We start from the raw sequence: 14,939 nt of genomic DNA, 5'->3' as shown, positions 1-14,939 counted from the left end.
AGCAGTCTCAGTCAAATCTTCTCCCAGGCTTGCAATGGATATCAGTTATAACAGTAGTGGCATGTAATGCCCCAAAAATCTAGTGATCACCAAATTGCTGAGAGACAATTTTTACAATAAAAATTTGAGTAATATAGCAGTGTGGCTGGAACATTAGCAAAAGTATATATACATTCCAGGTCCCTTTGAATTAGCCATAATCACATATGTAGGCCATTTCTGGACAAAAATATATATTCTTATAAAAAACTGATTATTGTACTTGAGTGACTTCAATTGTGGACTTAGAGTGGTAGTAAAAGGAATGATCCAATTATGACAAAGTGATCAGGGAGAGGGGGAAAAGAAAGTCAAGCTCTTCAAGAAAAAGGAAAGTATAAAATTAGATTCAATCATTTTTACTCAACCCCTATTCCAGTCTTCCATCAAGTCCCACGGTTAAAATTGGCTCTTCTACCTAGGAAAGGCTTTGATGGTCTCAGTACAAATTATTTTGCAAAATCATTTAATACCTTCCTTAGAAGAACCTTTCATCTTTCCACAATTTGAACACTAGTTATTTCAACATTTAGAAAATAGCTTTTGGTTCTTTATGTAGATACTTGAACTGATAAAGAAAAAAAAAAAAGATGTATTGATCAGTGTTTTCCATCCCTTCCCAGCTATATTTTGTACAGCTAAAAATCCTTCATTCAGACTGCCCATTTAATTTTGTTTTATTTATTTTTACAATCTTTATTTGCTAAAATTGGCAAAATTTGCAAAGGCATCTTGCTTGGGTTGTACAGTCCCAGGAGTCATAGAGGTCATAGAGATATTGGTTATTCCCATTCCTATTGTGCCCGTCAAACCCATTCCTGTAGCTGGCACTCCCATGTTCATGTTCATTCCCATCGTTCCCTGGTTCAACATAGGCATGGGTCCCATGGAGGTCATCCCCATCGTACCTGGCATCACACTGGGCATTCCCATCCCCACAGGAATGGACCCTCCCATCAGTGGGCTTGTCTGGGGTCGAACAGGCATCATGTTAGGTTGAGGATTGAGGTTCACGGCTGCAAAGTTTTGAGTCATGACATTCATAGGTTGTTGCATATCTGCAAAGAGAAAAGGATGCAAAAACAATCAGAATCTGTTTGAATGTGCTTATGTATTTTAAGTAAGTTATGTGATAACACAGATATGACGTGCTGTGAACAAAGATACAACAGCCAAAATGTAGCTACTGCACTCATTTCCACATTTTCTATGTGATAACTCAGAAAATGTTTATAAATGAGATTTAAATGGTATGTATTGCTATAAAACACTACTATGTGCATTTCAGAGAAGTGCTAGCAGCTAGGAAGCCTAAAATCAAGACATGGCAACAGTGCAAACTTTACTGTAAAGACATGCAGTTACCAGTCTTGTCAATCTTGTCAATCTCTGTTTAGATAACATACCACTTGTGTCAGAAGCATTACAGTAATTTAAGAAAACAATTATGGCTCAACGTAAGAAAATTAGCAAAATACTTCATCTCAAGGACAGCTTACAAAACACCCAGAGAAAGCGTGCAAGCAAGACAGAGCATCAACAATAACTCACTTTGTTGCTGCATCATGGTATTAAGTGATGGCTGTTGGGGTTTGGAAGGCTGCAGCCCAGGTACTAAATTGTCCAAACTGATATTTACACTGGGATCTGACCAAGTTGAAGGTAGAGTTTTGCTTGCACTCTTCTGTACCACCTCTGTGCTTGCATTATAAAGAGAGTTAGGCTTCGGCATCATAGTGTTCACACTCTGCAGGGGCTAGGAAAAACAAGAGTTTGTTGGCATATATTGGAAGCAATATTATTAATAGGCTTCAGGACTAAACAGCAAGTATTTGTATTTCCTCAGAACATAAGAAAAAAGCCAATGAGATTATTCTGTGAGCTTCACTTCTCCCAAAGCAGTGTTGCCGTTTGCTGTTACACCATTAGAATGGGTTAAAATAGTATCACGATCACAGAACTCTATGCAGTATTACCGTGAACATCTATAGTTAAGTTTTGGACTCAGACATACTGATTTTTAACTCTCAATATCAAGTCGATCTGTTACGGTTTCCAAAAATCAGTGACTCTCCACATAAGCAGGCAGCTCTGGGTTTTGGGGAAACAGACTAGTCGTCACCTCCACCTACCTGAGGCTGGAAACCCGTAACATCCAGTGGATGATGGCTTTAAGGTTTAAAATGTCATCAACCTCTTCTTCCCCAACAAAGCAGCAACACTTCATAGAACAATGAAGATCATCTAAGGGAAGACTAGCTTATAAAAAGGCTTTTCAAGAACTTCCAGCACCTTTTATTTGCAGGATACTTTGTCATTTTCAGACAAAATATTCTTATGAAATGCTGGTCACAACATCTGAGTGACTAGGTACAGATTTCAAGAGTGGAATGGGGCCAGTTTCAACGCTGTGATTAAGGAGAGGCAAAAGATTGAAAAACCTCATTTAGAAACTGTACAAAAGGCAGCATACCTGTGACCGAGACATGGGTAAATTGATGCCCACAGCATTGGAGCTCATCATAGAGAAATTCATACTTTGTGAAGAGGTCATGGTTGTTTGAGAGGGTCCCATCAAATCAAAAAGATCTGTAGAATTTGAAGCAGCTGGAGGCTGGCCAGAAGCTGGCTGTGAGACACTGAAGAGCTCTATAGCTGGCTGCTGTGCTGTGCTGCTGAAGAGCTCTCCAGATGAAGCAGTGGGACAAGGAGAAGCTTGGTTGAAGGCACTCCAGTCACCAAAGTCTCCATTTCCACTTGTTGCTGTACCTGGCGGGAAGGGAACAGTGCAAGTGGAAGACAGAAAGAAGAAAGGTAGAAGGCTTAAAGGATGGCACTAAACAAATGCCATATTCCATGAACTGAAACAAATGAGAGCTGATCTGTGTCCGTCCAGATTAACATCTGCAGGTAGAACCTCCATCTGGACATCATTCCCTCTCATGAATATTCCAACAATTTTAACAAGGTAGCAAAGGAAATATGAAACATCCATGCACAAAAGAAGGATGTTTGATAACATGTCACCTGTGGATACAAGACAAACAGGGACAGGTTTTCTTTAGGTGAAATACAGCAAAGATAACTTAGGAGAAGATTGGAGTCACAAGTACAAACAACACCTAGAACTTGATTTTTTAGCTCGAAGTTCTAGTATTTGCTGAGAGAACTGCTGCCAGGAGCAAGCCACTTGATGAAACAAATTCCGTCATGACAGAACTCAAAACCAGCTACTTCTAACTTTGTATACATACAATCAGTAACCCTTTGCATAGAAAAAATGCTGAGAGGAATAAATAAAAAAACCCTTTGTAAACACATTAATATCACCTTCCTATTTAAGGTGATAAGGAATAACTTCTTCCCATCCCACGAGGTGCTCATGTAAAACATATCAAGTTCTCCAGATTTCCCTTGGCATAAAGCAGAAATTCAATCTTGGACCTAATATATCCCTTAGCAGAAGTTTTGTTGAACTCACAGGTCATACTAAAAGTTAGTTTCATTTCAACATACCACGGTTTTTGCAGACAAGTGTTTAAATCAAAACACAGCAATTTGCAGTAAGATAAAGGAGCTGTACAATGCCTTACGAGCTGTTTAATACACAACCGCAAGGGTGTACCTATTTCAGAATCACAGGCGTCCACAGACAGAAACTAGTGATCTGAGAACATCATAACCTTTGACTCAAGTGAAAGTTGATGTTATCTCCCTTAATAACAAGTGTTTTTCTATTAACCGGAAAAAGGGTTGCTTCACGACAGTGATAGGGAAAGAAGAGATTAGAAAATACATACAGGAGATGCTAAGAATAAAACAATGTAATCTAAGCTGCTTTCATTACTACATCATGAATCTTGTTCCATGTTTGGGCCATTGTACAGGTCAGCTTTTTCATTATATCACTGATACACTTGTGGTATTTGAGCGAGGAGACAAGCAATGTCATTGCCACATGAAGTGAACCAAGTTGTAATGAACAGTTAAACCATCCTTTGAATTTCTTTAGACGAGCTAATAAAGATTCAAACATGTAAAGCTGGGGCTGATGAATCTAGCAACAGTTTCTGCTTCCAAACTATACGGTGTCCAGTTCAGTAACAGACATCCACGGCAATTTTCTTTAACTGTATTCTATTACTAAAAATCTAACAGCATGAACATTTACATGGAATGAAAAAGATTATCAACATACACCTTCAGCCCTCAATTATTTTTATATTTACCAATGAATTAAAGAATAGTAGGAGTGTAAATCTGTTCACAAAATCTAAGTATTGCCAACAATATTAGTCCATTTCATGCACTGATGTTCATTAGCTTAGGGCCTTCTTAGAACATTTACTTTGATCTCCCTCACAAACAGGGGCTATATTAGAATATTTCAATTAGTATTACATATTAAAAATTAAAGCCTACTTTAAATATTCCTGATAGAAGAAGCACACTCAGCATTTACTTATCTATGTTCAGACCTGTGCACTGAGCACCAATAATGGAAACGGGGGTAAAATGTATAAGGTTTTGCCCCCTCAGTAGGACTTCAAAGATGATTAATCAAGAAGGAAAGGATTTCTAGAGGGGCTTATGCTGTTCAGGAATGATTAATCATTTTACAGGACTCCTTGTCCCTTGCATAATGGTGATTGGAATAGATTAATCACATTAATGCAGATAAAGGATTGTATCAATTTAGGCTGTATTAACACACGAATTATTTGCATAGTAGGCGGCTTGGTGTTTGCAAAACAACTTGGTTTTGACTGAGAAAACTTGTTAAAAAAATTAGACATCTTTCCTGCTAAGTAAATTAAAGGTGTATCAACTAATACATGGACTGGTACAATCTTCCTGACATAGCAAGAGAAGAAAAAACATATAATCACACTGACTATAACTGCCTCACAGGTAGATTTGCTGGTCTCTCCACATTCTGGACTTACTCCTACATCCTCACTGAGAACACCCACTTACAAGCACCACTGCTGCCCAAGCTAACTTCACAAAAATCACCAAGTCCTCTGTGTTCATTTGCAGCATTGTTCTGTCTGGAGAGCACTGCAGGTTGCCAAAACACTTCACCAAAATGAAGATGATCCTTGAGGTGGTTTCCTAGCATTATTTTTCCGGTCCAAACTTAAGTGAAATTCTGTCCATGTTGTTTTTCAGACAGTGGCTGTGTTTACATAGCAACTTGTATGCTTGCATGCAAAATGACTGCACATGCACTGAGGCAACTGTCTGGACATACGAAAGCTCTAATCTGTGGCCCATGCATCCAGGCAAAGGCAAATCTGAGTGCTGTGCTAACGAGCATTATTAACACCTTGCTCTCCTGATTGGCAAGGACTTGTTTATGTCTGAGCTCAGATCTAGATCTCTTTAGTTTTAAATAGATTTTTCTTAAAAGAGAAGTGAAATTAAATTATTACTTAGTCAACCTAGAAGAAAAATGTTAGTCAGCTTCATCCCTGAAATGCATATAGGCAGCAATCAGTGACATACTGTGTATGAGGCACATACCTTAACTGAATTCCCCTCCAACATACCAGTCCTTCCACTAGTACCTCAAACTGCACTGGAAAGTATAAACAGCTTGTATCTTAGGATTCCCACATTATGCCATCCGACAAGGTCAGCATAACTGTCTCTCCCTTTAAACAACCACAAATTTTATTTTTAATCTTAGAAAACAAGTAGGGGCTGAGGGTGTCCTTTTTCTAGCACAGGTGGGCTCCTATTTTCCAAATAACATGATTTTTATCTTTTACTTTTGTTCAACTTACCCATGTTATATACTGTCCTGCCCCATCTTTAAAGTTCTTAGGACCAACCTGAACCCTATGCACATGTTGCTTGAAAAATGTTAGTTGAAGTATTAAAAAAATAACTTCTTATTGCAGATAGTTGAATAGCCTTACACAAGGCACCGGGAAGATCCCAATGATTAATAATGTGCATAGTCCTATCACTACAGCCAATTTTCCAGCTTGGAAACACAGATACTGTCATATGGAAGCATTTATCATTGTAGAATACCAATTAAAACAGCTCTTTGCCAACTATTAAACCCCACTTCTAAGACGCTTAATGAATGCTCTTCAGCCAGCATTTAGACCCACACTTGTTTGTTTCAGGTTTTACTAAAAATCACTTTTTGTTTCAGCTGGTTTCAAAATTAGATCTGGAGCTGAATTCTAAGTCTTAAGCATACGTTTTAAAATGAACAAGGATATATTTGGAACCAACATTTTCCTGAAATAAAAGTTTATAAAAGTTTCAGGTCCGTGAGACAAGAGCTGTGCTGGACAGTGATCTTTTCCTTACATGATATCAACACTTGTGGTCCAGCTCAATAAACACTAAATTTGCCTCGAAAAAGGAAATGACTTTCAATGAGAGTCTTCTCCTCTTTCTCCACTTAAACAGCATTTCAATCTGTAAATGAATCCTACCTTGCGATGATGGGAAACTTGCTGAAGCAGCAGCTGAACTAAAATCAGCAAATCCTCCAAATGGGTCAGCTGATACATCTAGAAACAGAAGGAAGACAAGTGCTGTTACAGGATTGTGCAAAGATCCATTGCAATAATTGCATGCAGAATTTATGAAAAGCCATTCTGCATTTGGCAAGATGAATTTATTGATTGTGCTACATAAGTCCACAGTGTTTTTCCTTTTCACCACCATACTATATTTATACAAGCCTGAGCAACAGCAAACTGGATTATTTCTAACTGCACTGCAGATTTAGCAGTTTCATTTTCTTAAGATCCAAGTTTTTACTACTACTAAAAATAAATTTAGAGAAAACAAAGATGTTAGAAAGGATTCAGCTAGTGAGAGACATTGCCAGCTTGGCAGTTTGTGAAATTAAAACTTTGGATTTTTTTTTTTTAATATAAAAGCCAGATATTCTCACTATAAAGAAATTAATTTATTATGCTAACTATGAAAAATTAAATATCTTGTACTTAGTTTTCGTGTTACTTAAAGCATGAATGATTTTGCAGTGATCTTGAATTGAAATTTCAAGGACATGGCTTGCATTTGTGTTTTTTGTTGTTGTTTTGTTTGTTTGTTTTTTGCTTGCTTCCTTTCTGCGGCATGAGCATTTAGATTTCCAAGTAGACAGTTAAATTATTAACTTTCAGATGTACCACAGTAACAATTTTTCACTAAAAAATACAGGCAAGATATAGAAAAGATATTATTCTTAAATATTCTGTTTCTACATAAGAGAAAGTTGTTTCTCTTTAAATAAACCAGAAATAGCTTAAAACGAATCTGTCACTTATCCTTGCTACTGCTTTTAGCTATTCCACTGACCTGAGAAAGCCAAGAGACTGACCTTTTTTGTTTGTCCTCAAAGATTTCACCTCTAAACAGTCCCACCCTTAGAAGGAGCTGCAGCAGTTCAATTATTTTGCTTTTAGTGTTATGCGTACATTATATAGGTTACATCACAGCTGCTTAGCCTGCAGTGCTTAGAAACTAGCCAGGTGGGACTGGAACATCTGTGCTGCACTCTAACACCACCAGGGACAGCTTCCAACATCTGGTGCCATTTCTGAATTGTCTTATCGCTGCAAGACATTCTGCCCCATCTGCTACTCTCAACTGGGTTAATTAAACTAGAACCATCTCCTTTTTAATAAATGGCTAGCAGTAATAAAAGGAACCATTCACTTTCTAATACATGTGTACTTGTATTTCTTTTTAATGTTATTTCACTGTAGACGTTGCTAAGAAGGCGACTGTTCTTCCAAGGGGAAATCTCTCTTCTTGCAGGGTATGTAACATATGGTATAGAACACAAGAATCACAGAAGGCACTGCAAGGATGGGTCTCTGAACATTCAGAAATATAGCACTACTAAAACCATTTTACCACCGTTTCAAAAGGGAAAAGATTCCACTAAGTTAAAAAATTCTTCACCACAAATTCTGAAGTGACGTAATAAGCATTTTATACACAAAAGTGTTTTGATGTTTACTCCATCTACTGCAACGCACATCCTCAATTATTTTTTTTCCCTACCACATGTTCTGAACTCTGTAAGAGGGACACAGGTGAATGGTTTGAAGGTTTATAAGCAGAACGAGTAGAGATAGACACAAATTCTACCAGATCGCATCCTAAAACAGAAGAACAAGCTCTCACGCTACGCTTATTATCCCTGGGTTGTTTGTCAAAATGTGTAGTTATTTGATTTAATAACTACATTCTAACCCCAAATCACTCTATAACGTTCTCAGTCAACTTTTTCTCCACCTCTATTGCCTATTTGAAAATTAAAGAGTTCCAGAGAAAAGAGGAAAGTTTGCAGTTGGAAAGCTTAAGCTGAAAGCATAAGCTGAAAGCATTAGCTCTCTAAAGATAACATCGGCTAAGATTAAAGAAGCTAATCTCCAGTAACACCTGAAAAATTACTTCCAGCAGGTCTGTGTATTCTACATCTCAAACAGCTTGCACCTTTACAGCAACCACCCACCCACCTCCCCTTACATACAAGTTGTGCTGCTTTAGTAATGCGTAAACCCCTAAGCTTCCACTACTTTCTTCCACATCTCTGCACCTAGAAATACAAAAATAAGCAAATTCTGATTTTGCTGAATTCACGTGACTTCCCTGCCAATTCCTTCACAGGACAGACCAAAGGCTGCATGTGATCCTTTCTCTGTCTCTTGCTTGACACTGGGAATATTCCCACACCCTGTGCTGCAAGGAACAGTGGTCATAACAAGTGACCTGCGTGTGAAGGACAGTGCTAATCTTCTCAACATGAGCTATCCTTAAAGATTCCCATGTGAGATCTGTCGTTACAAATGAACCTTTTCCATCTGCCTTTCCAGGTCGGGAAAGAGGTTATTTAGCAGGAGCAGCAGATAATACGCCTCTTCTCAATACCATTTCTAAATGCTGCTTTAGAGAAAAGAAAGAAAATAATAGAGAGAAGAGAGAGGGGTGGAAGAAAAGGTTTGCTGTAGTGAAGAACCAAACTGATGAAGGATTCAAACAGACTGTAAAACAGAAGCACTTTATGTCTGTTTGAAACATAGGAAAGCTCTAATTGAACTGAACACTTTTATTCTTATCACTTTATAAATATATATATATTTATGTCTGTATTCTCAATTTTATAAGCATAAACTAAAACCAAAAAGGCTTCGATCTTTTTCCAATCAAGAGGACACAGGCCAAAACAACCAAGCATTGAAGCTTCAAGTATTGATTAGGGGTAGTGGTTGGAGTTCAGGATCTTAAAATTCCATAGCTGTGGTAAATCCTATGTACATGAACACCTCTGCACTGAAGTTAACTAAATAAAGAGAATAATGCAAAATAAGTCACTCCTGATGTTGAGGTGTAGATTACTGTGACAGTTTCCCTCCTCTCCAATAGAACTGTGATACATATTCTATTAAATTCCTACAGAGGTATCATTTTGGTATCCTAGTGATGAAAGGAATTCTGTTGCGTAGGGTGCTCATAACGCCACATTTGCTCAGCCATTATAATAGAAATAGCTAGTGTGACATATCACATGGGTTCCCACTATAGCGTACCCAGAAGTGACATAATTCAAGATAGAACTGAACAAAAGTATTCTTTACATGTGTGAATGCAGTCAAATTGCCACATATGGGACTCCAGGCACTGGACTGCCATCTTTGGCGTGAAGTCTCTTGTCCAATAGAGGTGCTGGAAGAGGCTGCCCAGGGAGGTGTTGGAGTCACCGTCTCTGGAGGTGTTCAAGAAACATTTAGATGTGGTACTAAGGGACATGCTTTAGTGGGGAAACATTGGTGGCAGGTAGACTGTTGGACTTAATGATCTTGAAGGTCTTTTCCATCACTGGTGATTCTAAAAACTTTAGATTTTCTTTAAAATGAAGGCAGGAGCTGAATATCTATGGTGCCCAAGACATACACACTTTTACAAATAATACAACTGATCTCATATCTAATAATACAAGTTGCTTATTTGTAAAGGAGAAGAGTTACAAAAAAGGTTTTTATCTATGAAAAGCACATGGGCACAGTTAATTCTCTATACTAATTGATCTTTAAACAAGAAGTTTGCTCATGGTTAACTGCCAACTGTGCTGTTAGACTACAAATCATAGAATCATAGAATTGCTCAGGTTGGAAAAGACTTTAAAGATCATCATGTCCAACGGCAACCTAACCGTATTACTCTAACTCTAAACCACCCAGAAAAAACAAAAAAAACCTTTAAACACAGTAACAAGCCTGCAAAGTTTTAGGTTTTAAGAAGCAAACAATCCAACTCCTGAATTTCTATTTGAATTCTGTATACAATGTATTGAAATTTAACATACTTCTAAAAAGATACTACAAATTGAGAGGGATAGGTCCATACAAGCATTAATGGATTTAAAATTCAAATGCACATTTAGAGAGTGAAGGGACATGGTTCACAATGAACAGTTCTATTTTTAGGCAACGTTTTATTTTCAGTATTATGACCAGGTTCAATGAAGTACTGAGATAAAATGAGATAAAGAAACAAGTTTGCCATATTTTAAATGATGATCATCCATTTCTAGCTGCCCAGCCTTTGAACTGTTATAGGAGAACGCTTGCTTATCCTTAAATGTGATTCCACTTGCTTTTAGATTTATAACTACTGCAGCACAGTTTTTGACTGATCTGGTGGTTAGTCTTCGTGCTGCTTTTATTAACCCCATGCAATAGCACACACAATACCTTGCTGCAAAAGGTTCTAGGCAGCTCTAAATTCTTTAAGGTTCATTTTCTCAGTTTATCTACTCCTCATCTTTCGAATATCAAACAAATTTATCCTCAGAACTGGTTCATCAGAACACAGACTAAGATGATAAAACAAGAAAGCACACTAACCTGTTGCAGCTGGCTGGCTCGCTCCATCAAACAACAGATCAACCAGGTCATTAGATGATTTGCTGCCAGATACAGAAGCCTGAAGAAGAAATACAATTATTCTTTTGTGTCACTACTGCTTTTAAAACGGAACTGGACAGACGCATCACTTGTTCAAGGATAAGATGTTTTCCTTTATGAAAACAGGAAGAGTGAAATTTGCAGAACTCCTTTCACATTGACCAGCATTAAGAGATAAAGTTACATTTTAACTGTTCCACAATGATTAAGAATCTTCATAAGAAGATAAGGAAGTTAAGATAGGACAAAAAACTCCACTTAACCATGAGCTCCCTTAAAAATTTCTATGGGATATTTACATTTAGGCATATGGAAAACTGAGGTCTGCCTGACAAACGTAAGCAGAACTTCTGTGGAAGTTACTGAGACGGACCTGAAATTAAGACAAGCTTAAGGTCAGGCCAGTTCAGAAAAGAAGACAACTGTGCTCACACAAGCAATTCAGAATGACCTTGTTTAAAGTGTTATATTGCCTACAGTGACTTACAGAAGAGCCTAAAAGCTGCGTGTGACATACACAGTTTGAAGTGCAGCTGTTTGTCTATTTCAAAATCAACCAATATCAAAAAAAAAAAGGAAAACCACTCAAAGTCATGTAAGATGAGTGCTTTGTAGAGATGGCAGATTTGTCTTTGAAGCCAATTGCTGAAATCTAACTAAATTTCAGATCAAATACTGAACATCTAGCTTCATTGCCTTTGAAAATCGCTCATAGTCATTTTAATAGAACAGTTCCCCTGAACGCTGTATAACAAAAACTCTATTCCTAAAGTAGAAATCTTCTCAGTTTAGAGAAAATTTTCCATATTTTACTGTGCTCTTCTGTTGTCTCACCTTTGCTGTAGGCTGCCCAGCATGAGATGCAGCATTCTGTTCTGGACTTGCTTTATCCCCTGTATAATGCGCTGCTGCTCCCAAGTCAATGGTTTTTGAAGGATTTGCTGAACGTTTGTGTCTGCTGGTGATAATTTCTGTAGCCTGTGTAATATGAATATGTTTGGTTGTCACAGTCTCCTCTTCATTTTTAAATTCAGCTTTGGGAGATTTACTTCTTCTTGATTTTTCCTCATCACTGTCACTAGAAGAATAAAATTGATAAATATCATTCATGATGGACTACCCAGTTACTTAAGCAGACATTTGGCTTAGGCCACAAGAGTTTTGATTCCTGCAGTTCCTTGTAGTGATGGTTCATAACGAAATACTGTTACTTCCTACATTTGAGAAAGCTAGTGTTTTAGCTTTAAACAAGACATTGTAAGCATAGCACCTCACCTATAGTACACAAGAGATGAAGAGAAGCAAGTTATCTTGTTAAATGTTAACTGCAAGTCCAGTGCAGAGGTTAATAGGAAATCAGTGTTTAAAACCAGTGCACTCAATTACCTTCTGATGGGAACTCCTCCACACATTACATAACAAGTTAGCAATAAAAAGTTTAGCTGGCAAGTCTGCTCATCACTTACACCTAGAGCCAGCAAGCACAGTGAACAAGATACACATACTAACTTTCAGATTTCAAAAGCACTATTCCTATTTCAATCCATTTCCCTTTGTAGATGAACAGGCTTTTATTTTCTTCAGGATGTTTGTGGAAAAACTTCTGTAAGAAGTATGCAACGCAGTGATACTATTCATTTTCCACAGGAAAACACACATTTATTCTCAAAATGTAAAAGAATAAAAGCATCAGCATTTTAAGTGAACGCTTTTCAGATGTCACCGTGCAATATTTTTTAATCTTAAATTTTCTACTCTTACATTTTAAGCCTTTCACAAGCAAACTAATTTCACCTCCACTAATAGCCATGTTGCCTGTTATCATCGAAGCAAGATTTGTACATAACACTGAAAATTGCTGCAGAAAAAGCTTAAATATATTGAAAAGTATTTTGAAATAGTAATTCCCTTAGCAAGGTATTTGAAAGTGGAAAGGTTCTATATTTTAATAATGCATTAGAATACTAAAACTGTAAAATTTAAGAAAAGATGTCCCCTTGTCAGTACGAATATGACAGTAACTGAAATATACTCTGGAGGGTAGCCTTTGTTCTCTGTTAACAATAGCAGGCTTTTTGGAACACACTGCATGTGTTTCATTTCCTCTACACATACTACCTACACACCACTAGGGATGATGCCTCAATTCATTATTGTTAGTGAGTGTAAATGCTCAGTGCTCCCTTTCTTTTTTTTAATGAAAAAAGTTCTTGAAATCACAGCTACAGGCCCAGTGACTGCTGGCGTTTGCTTAAGCCAACCTTAACAAACAGCTGAGCTCTAACAGTTATCACCTCAACTTATACTTCCAGCTTCAACACTGACTTGCAACAACAGACTGCTGTTCCAGTTCTGGATTCCTGCATGTATGCCAACTATGTACAAGATAAATACAATGGGACCACTAACCACATTTTCATTTATGGCATCAAGATTTAATACAAGCACACAGAGAAGACTGATGTTCATGTCTGCACACTACATCATACACACTCCTCCAAGGCCTTTAAGATGAATGTTTCTTTTTAAGCGTGTTGAAATATCTAAGGGTCAGAACAATCACAATTAAGTCTCTTAAAGCCTGCTGCAATGCAATTCTTGTCTTAACTACAGAGCCTGCCTAGCTGAGGAAGTGACTGATAATCAAAGTCCGATCAATGTAAGAATGAGAAAGAGTGAGTCTTTAGTGATCTACAGCAAAATAAATGTCTAAAAGCTTTTGAAAAAAGAAATTAAACATATATGCCAGAATGCAGGACAAACATTTCAATACCCAATTTTCTATGACAACCTGTACCATTTCAGAACTGTCTCAGGAGATCTGGTTTAAATTTTTCCTTAACCATCACATTAACAGCAATCAAACATTACAGATTAATGTTCCCTTAAAGCGTATTTACCGTGCTCAGAATAGTAAAATAACATTGCTTCAACTGAGAATTGCAGAATTAACTTAAAAAATAAAAGTTACAGCTTGTGCTGTACTGAACAATTAAAAGATCCATAAAGGAAGTACATGGCTGCAACTTCCAGAAACTGAAGTATGGATACGTGTTCTCTTTGCCTTGACATTTGTGTAGATTTTTGCTTTCTCTGAACAACATTCCTTAAGGCAATAGAAATAGTTATCAATAGCTTGAGACCATCTAAAGAGTAACCTACTAAAGGCAACTTTTGTTAACATTTGTAAATATTGCTGTTGCGTCCCTTCATAGCAGCACTGATGTTTTGCTTCCCTTCCATTCTGCTACCTGTAGCAACCTTTCAGAACAACAGAGAAACAAGGACCGATAGAGTGCAAGAATTCTTATGAAAAACCTAATGGTTCTTCTGAAACAATGTGTATCTGCAGGTAATTTAGAAAAATAAAATGCATACAAGGCTAGAATCAGGGCAGCAATTTATTAGTTCTTTGGTCTTCGGTGAATAAATCAAAACTAAGAGAGAAGTAGAGTTTCTCCTACTCCCATGGGATATTGTTTATGGTCTTCTCTAATTCCAAAGGGATATTTCTGGAAAGAAAAAAAGATTCTTCCACAGCAGTACATAAAAATGCAGAGTAGGTTTCTCTGTACTTAGTTGTGTGAACTGCTATTTCACTGTTATCTACTCTAAGCTCAAGCCAGCTACATCACAAGTTAAGTTCCTGATTACTTCGAGCATTTTTATTTTTTTTTTCCATGCCAGCTTTGCAAGTAGTCAGAAATCCAGAAGTTAGGCCAAGTACTTCTGGTGTCTATACTGGAGGTAAAGATTGTGTCATCTGACTTCCATTAAACATTCTGAAGATGCATAAGTCAGATTTATTCTGTGCTTCAAGAACTTCATTGGCTTTACAGTGCTGAAGAAAATGATTTATAAAGCTATTAAACTGGAAACAATAGAACATACAATGGCAGATTGGCCAGATCAACGACTATCACCATTTAGTCACTCCTCCTAGTGAAATGG

General features: G+C 37.3%; 1 protein-coding gene across 1 annotated transcript in view; it reads right to left on the bottom strand.

Moving 5' to 3' along the window:
- CLINT1 (clathrin interactor 1) overlaps nucleotides 383–14,939 on the bottom strand; it is a 46,888-nt gene continuing 32,331 nt past the window's right edge. The window contains exons 7-12 of the mRNA XM_021410319.1: nucleotides 11,823–12,066; nucleotides 10,929–11,007; nucleotides 6,498–6,575; nucleotides 2,513–2,808; nucleotides 1,591–1,795; nucleotides 383–1,097 (exon numbers count right to left, since the gene is read on the bottom strand). Of these exons, the coding sequence (XP_021265994.1) occupies nucleotides 736–1,097; nucleotides 1,591–1,795; nucleotides 2,513–2,808; nucleotides 6,498–6,575; nucleotides 10,929–11,007; nucleotides 11,823–12,066 (1,264 nt within the window). The 3' untranslated portion in view covers nucleotides 383–735. The remainder of the gene's footprint in view (nucleotides 1,098–1,590; nucleotides 1,796–2,512; nucleotides 2,809–6,497; nucleotides 6,576–10,928; nucleotides 11,008–11,822; nucleotides 12,067–14,939) is intronic.

Source organism: Numida meleagris, chromosome 12 (genome assembly GCF_002078875.1).
Source record: "Numida meleagris isolate 19003 breed g44 Domestic line chromosome 12, NumMel1.0, whole genome shotgun sequence".
Taxonomy (NCBI): domain Eukaryota; kingdom Metazoa; phylum Chordata; class Aves; order Galliformes; family Numididae; genus Numida; species Numida meleagris.
Note: the sequence above shows the minus strand (reverse complement) of the source record. Positions and strands in the feature narration are given on the sequence as shown.